The sequence below is a fragment of the Prionailurus bengalensis genome, chromosome D4 (genome assembly GCF_016509475.1).
Source record: "Prionailurus bengalensis isolate Pbe53 chromosome D4, Fcat_Pben_1.1_paternal_pri, whole genome shotgun sequence".
NCBI classification, from domain to species: Eukaryota; Metazoa; Chordata; class Mammalia; order Carnivora; family Felidae; genus Prionailurus; species Prionailurus bengalensis.
Genome location: NC_057359.1, coordinates 82,301,529 through 82,314,386, shown reverse-complemented (window position 1 = coordinate 82,314,386; position 12,858 = coordinate 82,301,529). Strand labels below are relative to the sequence as shown.

The window sequence follows — 12,858 nt, the reverse complement described above, 5'->3', positions numbered from 1 at the left end:
GTCTTTCTATCTTCTTGTTCCTTTTAAAAAGCTCTTTCCCAGCTTTCTCCATGGTCTTCTTCCTCATTTCATTCAGGTCTCTGTCTCAAATGTCATTTCAAGACATTCTCTAAAATAGTAACAGCCCTTCACTCTTTATCCATGTATCCCACTCTGATTTTCTTCACAGCACCTAAATTTACTTAACATATTCATTTTCTTATCTGCTTAAAGTCTGTTTTAAAGTCTGAGAATAACAGCTCTGTGAGGGCAGTGGGCTTTGTGGCCTTATTCATCACTGTTATCTCCAGTATTTAGTACTTGGCACACAATCAATACTCCATAAATAGTTTCTGAATGGATAAACATAAACAAGAATGGTAATATTTTTAAAGCTATTTACATTTTAAATGACATTAACCAATAATGTTTTTATTTATATCCATAAAAAGAATGATCAACAGAGTATGTGAAAAGTAATTGTTTATTTGGCTTAGAAAATATAACAAACTGCAGTGGCCAATAACCAAGGTATTTAATATTCAGTTTCGATAATCCTAAAATTTATTTATTTATTTTTTTACAAATAGCATTGCTGACCTGCCCTTGTCTTTACACTACATATACTGGGCCCAAAAGAAATAATTAGAAATAAACTCTAATTTAATGGGAGAATAAAAACAATACTTAAATATTTATATCATGACCACTAGTTTTGAGAGTTGGGGTATTAGAAAATTTAGAAGCTAGTCAAATTGAAACTCCTTAATCAAACATAAATTTGTCACCATCACTAATTGTAAATAAAATTAAGCATTAAGAAAGTTAGGATATTATTTCCATTTTTTCAGTTTCACTCCATATACCTTCCTATTATAGGCCAAGTGCAATGAGCTTAGCAAGGCTAAGCAAAAAAATCTTAGGTTATGGAGTTTTACCTTGAGTCCTGTTTTCTCGTCATCACTTCCATTATTTGTAGATGGTGTCTCATCTCCTTGCCTGGAAACCAAGACAAAATCTTCACTATTAAGAGTAGATACTGAGTCTGAGGAGACACTGATTTTTCCAACAGAAGCCTTGTCATCCATGACTCAAGAATGAAGCTCAACTCATGAATGATTAAATATTTTAAAAATGCCTGAAAAACAAAAACCATAAAGATACTCATATAGAATGTCTGCCAGATATTCAGTTATGCTCTAATTCTTACAAAATACATATGGAAAACTTAAAAATAATACTTCCAAAATATTTTCCCAAGACTTTACTTATAATTTAGGCTTTTTATTCTAGATAGTAAAGGAATTTGATGCTATTCAGGGCCAAGATATTTCTGATTTAAAATAAATAAATAAAACATAATCCCTTGAGAACAACTGCCTACCTACAGTGATTTCTTTGGCATATGTTACAACTCTATTCTTGGACTCTGAACACTATAAAGTACTAAACTTCTGTTTTCTACTCTTTAATCTGTAAAGCTGTACACATAAATAAAATTGAAAGCACATAGGACAATAAGGTTTTTCTAATATTATTGATACTTAAATTTCAAATATTAACGAGACGTTTTTAAACAATAAAATTTCATATTCATCCTCAAGAGAAATAAATTCAAGACAGAGCAAGCAGAAATTCTAAAGCTGGGAAATACCTTACATAGCAAGAAATCAGAAATCCATTAAAAACTCAATCTTCCCATCCCATGGTTTCTTAAGAGCTCAACTCAACACGAACATTACCAGTAAGAGTTTCAGGCCAAAAATTTCCAGCAAGAAGTATAAAAATATGTCACTTATAAAAAGCCACTCAATTATTTATTGACTCCTGGAATAAAACTTAAACTCATCTACCATTTAAAAACCTGGTTCTGCATACTTTATGGCTATGTTCCCATTTGGTTGCCAAAACAGCAACAGAACAAACAATACAACATACTCAGAGAGCTTTAACCAATAAACAAACGTAGCTCCAAGCTCCATGCTCATCGTGTACCTCAGAGAGGTAAAGTTTCTGAGAGTCTGTTTAATCTCTCCAATTAAGAAGTCCTGATTTATGCTTTGAGCTTTCAATTGAACATATATTTATTGAGCATACACCATGTGCCAAGCACTATTTTCCCCCCAAAGGCTCACATCTAAATAAACACCTGGCAGTAGGAATTACACAATCCCTGAATATTATACTTCAAAAGAAACTCAGAAATAATCAATACTGTTAAGCAGATGAGAAAATGGCAACTCCAAGAGAAGGTCATTTAACTAGGCATAACTAAGGCTCGAACCCTTGAGTACTCTTTGCTGCTTTCTATTTAAGTTAATTCCCTTGCTTAAATGACTATCACAGATTTACATTTCATAGGACTAAATTTAAATGTATAGTATGGCATTCAAAGACACTTCAAAATGTACTTATTTGAAAATTTTTAACGTAGTTTTGCTTCATTCATTCAATGAATACTTATTAAGTGTCTAGTGTATAAAGAATAATACATGATAAACACACGAGAAATTAGATTCTTGCCCCAAAGGAGTGTATAGTGTAGCAGAAAACAAAGGCACATTGAACAAGTTAATAGGTACTGATTTAGGGTAAAGAAAACAATGGGAACATGTTGGGACAAGGACCTAGGCTAATTTCAGCTGAAACCAGTAGGATATTGTATGTCAATTATACTTCAATAAAAAAAAGAGAAATAGATTAGAAGAGGTAATGTACTTGCTAAGGATATATACTTAAATACTCCCATGTTATTTGCCCTCACTGGATCCTCTTCCTGAAGTGATTTCTTTGCTTCTGTACTCCATCAACTCCAAATCATCATTCATGATGTAACTCCTCTTCTCCTAGTAGCCTGTTCATCCTCATCCCAGAACCAAATAAATTGCCTGCCTTATTTCTGCTCCTATAGCATTTTACATTTTTTATATTATTACAATGTATCACAATTTGACGGTGAATGCCTCTTAACTTAATCTTCATATTATTTATTACACAGATAAGAAAATTGAGACCTAGAGAGATGGTGTAACTTGTTCAAGATAATGGCTGTAATGTAACTGGTTAGAGACAAAGCCAAAAATTGAACCCAGTTATCTATGATTCCAGAAGCTATACTTTTTCGGTCAGATTATGATGCTTTTCCAATGACACAAATTTGAGCCTTGTCCAAAAACAGTCAGGATTGGGTAAAGGAACCTTTATCTTTTATAGAACTAGTAATTTAGGCAAGGTTTTCATGCTTAATTAGTCCTTTCCCATTTTTTAAATTGTGACTAACAGGATAGCACAGGGCCTGGGAAATTTCTCTAAAGCTATGATCTGAGACATTGACAACTTTCTATAATACTCTAAACTCAAAAAAATAATATACTTCGGTATTTACACTATGGAACTGAGAAGACTTGGCAGACTCAAAGTTCAACCTATTTCCTTTGAGGAGGTGATAGGAAAATACACTTTATAAAATACTATTTGTTTTGGCACCTGTAAAAAACTGAATCACTCGGTGGGAATGAGTTTATCAAAACATGAAGTAGTACAGGAAAATTACAGTAAGATTCCCCTTCTCTGGCCTCCACAATAAAGAGGTGTCCCAGAACTTGGTGTACTCCTGGAAAAATTGTATTCACAACCTCTGTCTTGAGACCACATGAAGTAATTTTGTTTTTAATCCCTCATACCACTTGCCACAAGAAGACCCCTACTGTAATTCTTCATCCTTCAGATTCCAATTCTGAGTTTAAACTAATGGACAAAGCAAACAAGCTTCTTCACCAAAACACGCTGCACTACCATGTATCTTCCTACCTTTCCCCATACTATCAATCACCACTTGACACATGTTACATTTTAATCATTTGTTTTTAAATATCATTTAAGCTAGAACCTAAATTCCATCAGGGCAGAGATTTTCGTCTGTTTCATTAACTGCTATATCCTTAGCACCTGGAACAATGCCTGGCACACATTAGGTGCTCAAATATTTGCTAAAAAATAAATAAGATAAATGGCAAATAAAGATGGAAAAGAGCAAGAGCCACCCAATGAAAAGGTAAGATCATCTTTTATAGACTGACAATAAGAAATCATATTTATGACGGTAAAGCACACAATTAAGATTTAGGAAAAACCCAAATCAGAATGATGACAGTGTAAGCTTTGTCATAATGAGCCTGAGTTTTCATAAGTGAAATGAGGTACTATCTACTACTATATAACTACTAGAAAACACAACTACTATAAAAATTACTAAGGAACAGGTGTACATCTCATTTAACGATACACATAGAACATCATAAGCACCCAAGAGTTATAGCTTTTCAAGCTAACTTCCAATTTTAAGAGAAATAGTATCAACTAATTTAAATAATTCAGTTTAGGAAACACAATATTAGGACAAAATATATAGCTTTCCTATTTTCCACATTCTAATTTGTTTACATGTAAATAAATGTGAAGGAATACTCTAAATAAAATGTTTCATCTTTGTATGATATTTTACAGATTACTAAAACATATACACTCATTACCTCATTTTATCATCCTAACAATTCCATAACATAAACAGAGTAAGGATTTTTATCCCATTTGAAATAAGATAATAGACTTATGCACACCCTGGTATTGGTAGGCACCGACTGTTTCCTTCTTTTATGCAAGTGATACCCTAGACCCCAGCATGTCTAGTTACTAACAGGGAGAGGTTGGTGAGTCAAGTCCAGGGATGTTTCCTTCTCTATCTCCTTTTATAAGTCAGTAAGTCATGTAAAACTATAGGTAATTTTGTTTAATTATGCAGCCTCCTGCATCATACCCAAAAGTTCAAATATGTTATATTATTCACAATTTCTTTCACTACTTGTATCCTTACTGACATATAAAAGATCCCTAGAGATTTTCTAATTGAAAATTAGCTTTATGCGGCACGTGGATGGCTCAATCAGCAGAGCATGAGACTCTTGATCTCAGGGTCATGAGTCTCAGCCCCATGTTAGGCACAGAGCTTACTTAATATAAAACAAAGAAAATTAGTCTCACGGTATCAAAACTCTTTACGAACTTTTTGCCTAAATTCACTGTTCTGTACCCTAAGTGACAGGGTACTATGCTTAGGGTCCTATGCTTAACTATGGACTTCTACAAAGATCATGGCAAAGAATGCACCTCGGTCTTGCCAAAAGAAGATTCATTTTCATTCTCAATCTCCTTTTAAACACTAGAGACCCAGCTAATGGAGAATAAAATAAAAAAGAACTGCCCATGATAAATGCTCTTCTGATAGTCCTTCAAAAGCAGTGGACATAATCAGTGTTTACTTACTTTTCAAAAACTTGAAGTCTTTTTTTGGACGGAGTACTATCAGATTACTTGTATTGTTTTTTAGTTACTAACATTCAGAAGAGTAACATAAACAGTGAACTTGCAGTGGCATGAATTTGCCAATGTGCAATTAGTAGAGGCAAAAATTACCTCCCAATAAGTGACCTACGTAACTTGATAAAAGAGGTGTGAATGATACTTGTAATTGAACTTGACATGCTTGAGACAAAATGTGGTAGTTCCCAGCCACTATTCCAGGGCTCTGATGTATCTTTATTTCCTCCGTTTTCTTGAAACTCTTTCTTCTTGAAGAAGTATTAACTGCCTCCACCTCTACCACTTCAACAGGACACCCCACTCAGAGAGCAATCCCAATGAAAAATCTGGCTCCCCTACCTCTCACCAACCCTCACTGAACCTCTTAAAAAACGTATTAAAACCTCATCTGTAGCCCCGGCATTTTGTTTACCCTCTCCTAGCATCATTTGGAAGGAAAAAAAAAAAAAATCAATCAACAACAATACAAAATTTCAAAACCCAAAGAATTCTTTACAGCTCTCATCATCTTTTACCACTGAAATAAATGAAAATACTGACCATTTCCTTATTCTGAAACTTTTTCTTGCTTCCATTTTCTACCTCCAACTACCTTTTCTCAGCTGTCATTTACGTTCCTTTTCTTCTGCCCATTCTTTAAATTCTACCCTGTCCCTCTTCTTTTTCTACTTTTCTCTGACTTCCTCATTAGCTCACATGGCGGTAACTTTTTTTCTTGTTTTTGGTATGCTGATGATACTGTTAGTTCTACGTTTTCTCCCTAATTCCATATAGCTACTCGTGTTATGTTTTCCTTTCTATTCAGTATTAAGTGTCTGACAATGTGCTAGGAACTATGTATAATGTTATGGTGAGGAATAATAGGTAGTCTTTACCTTTGATAGGCTTACAGCAGTAGAAAAAATGGACAAATAAGTAATTATAAAACAGTATAGTGCTTGGTAAAAAATAATGGTATGCAAAGGATGTTGTGAGAATACATAGGACAACTCTGCTACATGTGTCCCATGGCCATCTCAAAATCAATGTCACGTGTCCAAAGTAAATTCCCATCACATAAGCATATTCTTCCTCATAGGTTCCCTATCCTGGTTAACAACCACTGATCCAAGACAGAGATGTCAAAAAAAAGTTCTCGTTTTCTCATTCTCTCTTGGAACTCTAATGGATTTTAGTTCCAAAACATACCCCAATCCTATTCCTTCCTTGCCATCCTTCATGTCACTGACTTGTGAGTACTTCATGCTCTTTCAACTTAACTGCAACATAAGTCTCCCTTTCTAGACTCTCTCTAGGCATTGATTATCAAGGTCCCACAGCTAACATCTAAATTTTAGATCTGATCATATATCCCATTCCTTCCTCAAAACCTCTGACTACTCTTGACTGAAAATGGAATAAAATCCAAACTGTCTATATCATTAGTCTTCAAATATGGAGACAATCCATCATTCTAGTCTTAAATATGGAGACAATCTATCATTCTAGTCTTATCTCCTTCTATCAAACCACACCAGAAAATCACCAAATATGTCATGCATTTTTATGCTTTCAAGCCTCTGTTCATGCTGTTGGCTAATCTAGGAATGTCTTCATTTCTCCAGGTAGTCCTTCTCCCTCACCAGCAATCTTATGATACAATCAAAGATTCATATTCTATCTCCCCATTTCCTTCTGCAATACTCATTATTTTGCTCTAGGGCTCCTAAGGCTTTTGTTTATTTGCTTTTTAATTCTATCACAGAACTATAGCATTTATCACACAGTAAAATAATGTTATACTTCTTTCCTACTCCACTATATTGGTTGGTCATTCATTCCAGAAATAATTATAACGTATAAACCACTACGGTAAATGCTGGGCATACAATGAGCTCACACAGTCCCTGTGAACTATCTGTGTACAGGGATGTTAGATTTTATTCATATTATTTTTATATCCTTGCTTACTGGCAGCACTCAATAAATCTAGTTGAACAATACTCTTTAATCAGTGTTTAAGTGGTATGGTCTAAGTAACGTGAGGAGGACAAATGACTAATATGCTATACTACATGCTGTGACTTGGGGAAGTGGATATGGATGACAACTGGAATGAAGAGACTCAAAAAGAACTACTCTTGAGTGTGCCTGGCTGACTCTTCATCAAATTTCCAACTGTCAAGCCCAAAGGCAGTTAACATTGAGCCAGAAAACATACCTCAGATTCCTTTTGGACCAAAACACTCTCTTATCACTTCCCTCTCAATACCCATAATTTTTGTTGTTCAACCAGTGAGCAAATGAGTACAACTTTGGGAAATCTTAAGGGGAATACTTAAATCATCTCGCTAAATATAAAGAGACAATACTACTTATTAGTTACTATGGACAATTAAATGTCCAATATGGTACTAAAAAGCTTTACACGCATTGTTTCTAATGTTCACACAAACTTTGCCAGAAAGACATTAACTTCGTATGACAAACAGAGGCTTAGACTGATTCAATAACCTGCCTAGGTTCATAGATAAAACTGTGGATCTTGATCCAAATCCAGGTATCTAGGTGCCTCTGTCCTTTTCTGGAAAGCATCTCTCCTCTTAACTCTATTCTCTCCCGATTCTAATTCATCTTCTATGTAGCTACCAATTTTATCCTTCTAAAACACAGACCTGATAAGATTGCTGTCTGTTCAGAAAAAAACAAAAAGGAAGAAAAAGAATCAAGTCTCAAAGAGGCTATAACAGGTCAATCCTCTGGGTTTGTAGCCCTTTAAAATTAAAGTGGACAAAGAAGTTCTTTTTTTTTAATCACACTATATTAATCTCAATTTTTTCTTTTTTCCTTGGCTCCAGAGTTTGTTTTCCTGCATTGGTTTTCACATGAATTTCTCATAGCCTAGCCCTGGGAAGGGTGGGACAAATCTAACAAAACTCAATGGAAAATCATCCCTTCTTTATAAAAGTAAATTCCTTTCCACCACTACTAATTGCTAAACAATAGATGTGTCTTTGTTGAAGTCTGACTCTGAATTTGAGGGCTGTTTCTTTGAATTATTTTTAGTGAGCTAAGAGAACCATATTAATTTAAGCCTTCTGAATAATTCCAGCTTATCTTAAAAAACCAAAAAAAGAAAATAAAACAATCATCTTGGGCCTACAGCACTTAAAAGCAAGAAAAACCGGCTTATCTAAAAGTCATCACTAGGCAAATTTTAATTTGCAATGCCTGTGACAATTCACTTCTTTAAACTATGAAGTGGCTCTTTTAGTTCAATTCCAGATAAACTAAAAAAGGATAATTTAATTATAGGAATACAGAAATTAGTAAGACAAAAGGATTTAAGTTTTTTAATTTTTTAAAAAATTTTACAGTTTTAATCTTTTTAAAGTTGTGGTTAAATATACATAACTTTACCGTTTTAGCCATTTTTAAGTGTACAATTTTGTGGCATTAAATACATCACACTTACGTGCAACTATCACCATCATCCATCCATTTTTTGAACTTTTTCATCTTTCCCAACTGAAAGTCTATATCCATTAAACACCAACTCCCATTCTCCCAGGCAATCAACACACACTATTCTCTGTCTCTATGAATTTGACTACTCTAGGTACCTCAAAAAAGTAGCGGAATCACACATTTGTTCTTTTGTGGTTGACTTATTTCATTTGGCATAATGTCTTCAAAGTTCATCTACATTATAACATGTGTCCGAATTTCCTTTCTCTCTCAGGCTGAATAACATTCCATGGAATATACTACATTTTTGGGGTGCCTGGGTGGCTCAGTCGGTTGAGTGTCCGACTTTGGCTCACGTCATGATCCTGTGGCTTGTGGGCTCAAGCCCTTTTTCAGGTTCTGTGCTGACAACTCAAAGCCTGGAGCCTGCTTCAGATTCTGTTTCCCTCTCTCTATGCTCCTTCCCAACTTGCACTCTGTCTCTCAAAAATAAGTAACATTTAAAAAAAATTATAAATATGCTACATTTTGTTTATCCATTCATTGGCCAATACAAGTTTTTAAAGCCTAATTATGACATTATAGGATCTTTAGAATAAAACTCACAAAATCAATACAGTAAAGGGCCTAAGGAAGACAACCAATGTTTTCAGTTATTTCTCACTTTGTCATGAGTAATGAAGCTTTATTAAAGTTAATAGTCTGGTACGATATAAAAAAAACCAGAACTCCTCCTTGACATGAGTCAAATAATGTTGTAGCTGCAGTTTTCTGATATGTGAAATGAGAGTACTGAACCTATTCTTTTATGAATGAGAGTAACCAGGAAAGTAGCCAGGCCAGGTGTTGTCCAGTCCTAATCCATGATGTAAGCATAAGCAGTTCCATTTCTGCAAATACAGAAACTAAGTCTTGGAGTATTCAGTAGCTTACTTTCAGTCATATACTAAGTAAGTGCAAGATCTGGGATATTACTGATTCCAAGTTCACACTCACTCCCCTATATCTTGATACCTCTAATGAAAGGTACAAGAGATAAGAAGATGAAATGTACACAAAATAATTCATTTAACTGAGTTGATTATTTGAATGCAATACTGTTGACACCTAAAAAATACAATAAATAAACCATGTTGCTGGGGGTGGGGGGGCACATCCGACTTTGGCTCAGGTCATGATCTCTCACGGTTGGTGAGTTCCAGCCCTGCATCGGGCTCTGGGCTGACAGCGCAGAGCCTGGAGCCTGTTTCAGATTCTGTCTCCCCCTCTCTCTCTCTGTCCCTTGCCGCTCACACTGTCTCTCTCTCTCCCTCAAAAATAAATAAACATTAAAAAACAAAAACAAAACACACACACACACACACACACACACCAACCCATATAGGTGATTTCCCCATGTTCCTGTGGATATTTTAGGAGACAGCACTTCAATTTTTTCCAGAACTCTAGGTAAAAGGACTTTATGCCACTTCAACACAGTAACTCTGAACTAAATATTTAAATTATTTGGATGCCATTTCCACAACAGAAACCTAACTCTGGGAACACAAGAAAAGTAGCTTAATGCTAACGTACTACTCATTCACAAAGTCAGATTGTATGTCTGACCTTTCTAATACACATTTGAAAAAAAAAAGTTTCCTCATTTTTTTCTTTCTCTGGAAATTTCTAAAGCATAATATAATTTACATTAGTGTTTTATAAGTCTAAAAATATGAACATTTTTAAAATTTTTATTTATTTTGAAAGAGAGATGGAGAGCAGGGGAGGGGCAGAGAGAGACAGAGACAGACTCCCAAGCAGGCTGGGCATTGTCAGCACAAAGGCTGATGTGGGGCTTGAACTCACAGCCTGTGAGATCATGACCTGAGACAAAATCAAGAGTTGGATGCTTAACCACCTGAGCCACCCAGGTGCCCCTAAAAATATGAATATTTTAAAGCAATGCAGGACTGCCCAAAGACTTTCCCTTATTTTAGGAAATTAGTCAATATAGTTCCTTCTCATCCACAGTGAAGATCTATTCCATTTAGAATGGCAACCTGTCTACACTTAAATCTTAAATGTTTATTTTATTCAATTGTCCTTAAATTATGTAAGTTTAATGCCAAGCAAGCAAATTAATTGATAGAGCCTAAGATAAATGCAGTAAATACAGTTTCTCTTTTCTGTAACTTCTTTTTGATTTTCAGGGAAATGTGTGTAGACAAAACACAAATGTTTGGCACAGACATACATGTTTTCTGCACCTTCTGACACAAGGTGGCCCTGGTCCATAGTTATACAAGGGTGGTGGGACATTCAACAAGTGTGTTGTACAGAGCAACCAATAAACATTCAGTGCACACCTTCATTCATAGCATCAGAATCAGCACTGTGTAAGATTTAAAATTTCACAAATAAGTCTTAAGAATACCTTCTTATTTTGGTATCTAATTTATGTTAATAAAAAATAGGTATCAAAAAATTCACAAATATTAAGTTCCACAGGTGTTTTTAAATCTGAAAAGATTGTTTCTCATACCCAACAGCAAAAAATAATTAAAAATAAAATTTGTTCCTGCTAGGAAACAATTTTTCTAAAAGAAATATTAGGTTTTGCAATTAGACAGATTTCTGATTTTTCTTCAATTCACAAAGAATTCAACAGGTAGCTACAACAAGGATATAACCATTTCTCTCCTGCAGATATATCAGAGGTCTATTTATAGAAAATCGTGTGTCACAGCAAAAGAGATTTACATGACATGTTCCTACTCTTACATTGCCAAAATCCGTTTATCAGCATACTTCAAGGGTATAAAAGAGTTTATTACCTCTATACTAAAAATATTAAAATGATTAACTTGTGGCTCTTCCCAGTATTATACAAATGCCCAACATTTAATCCAATTTAGCCTTGCATGCTGTCTCTTAATACCCTTGATATTTAAAATATATTCCCAAAGGAAGAGTTTGCCAATCAGTTCCTTTTTCTGATACAAAGGCCATCTTCTAAAAAAGGGAAATAAGATTATAACCAAAGGTTGTTGGTTATAATTACCAAAATGTACAAATAAGGGAATAGAAAAACAAATTTTAATAACAGTCAAATTAAAACTTTACAGTTAATAACATTGTTGTTAAAGTTATCATAGACACTAATTTGCTAATGTACCTAAGTAAATGACAGACTTTAGTATGGAGAAGAATTTATTCCCAAAAAGATGAATAGATCCCAAGAAGCACTGATTTATAATATAAAAGTGAATGCAACCTTAACTAGAGATATGTAACAATCATGCATGAACTCTTGAGAGATATGGACCTCCAAATCTGGCAGCACAGCCATACAATTAAGAAGATACACTTCCTACTTTAGAGCCAAGGTCAAACAGACTTTAAGGTCAGGTATAAACTTAAAAATAAGGGCTTTATTTTTACTATTTGGTGATCCACGGAAAAGGGGATCTGGGGGGAAAGGTCAGGCCTGATAAAACTCTACTATGCTGGAAAGAACAATCTTCAAAAGAGTCTCACTGATTACTTCAAAGATTAGGGTTACTTTGGAAAGGGAGAAACTTCCAGGCTAAATTCTATAAACTAAAGTGGTCATGACTTGCAAACTGCCATATTGGCCAGTCTGTACAGGAAGAGAAACAAGGCTGTTAGGGTCAACAAAAGTGGTTATAAGTTTAAATATCTATCCAGTAGTGTTTTGACTTAAAAGTTTTCTAAAGAATCAAGATCTTTCAGAACAACACAGAATAGGAGGTGAGGGATTAGGGATGGACCAGGTAACCAATTTATGCAAAAAAGAAAGCTGTTTAATTGATGTACTGTTTTTTCATTGATACCCAGGGATGTTGAGTCCTTGGCCTTGGATTTTCTTTCTTTGTAATCTAAATCTATAGAAAACCAATAAAACAAGGCAGTTGCATACAAAGCACCCAAATGTCATGCCAAACTCTGCTTTATGCATGTTGGTTAAATTAACAATTCTTTGATATTTGAGTTCTACCTCTGTGAAAGATTATTTAAAAGTTCATTTATTCCATATGCTTGAGAAGTATA

The 12,858-nt window shown here is 34.6% G+C and overlaps 1 protein-coding gene across 3 annotated transcripts in view; it reads right to left on the bottom strand.

Annotated features, from left to right (window-relative positions):
- The window catches only part of RABGAP1 (RAB GTPase activating protein 1), a 171,246-nt gene that overhangs the window by 155,644 nt on the left and 2,744 nt on the right, over positions 1 to 12,858 (bottom strand). For 2 of the 3 annotated variants that reach the window (XR_006295052.1, XM_043566378.1), the window contains exon 2: positions 918 to 1,117. The exons of the other annotated variant lie outside the window; for it this stretch is intronic. Coding sequence is in view for 1 of the 2 variants with exons in the window: in XM_043566378.1 (XP_043422313.1) it covers positions 918 to 1,067 (150 nt within the window). In the remaining variant the exon portion in view is untranslated. The remainder of the gene's footprint in view (positions 1 to 917; positions 1,118 to 12,858) is intronic. 3 annotated transcript variants of the gene reach the window in all.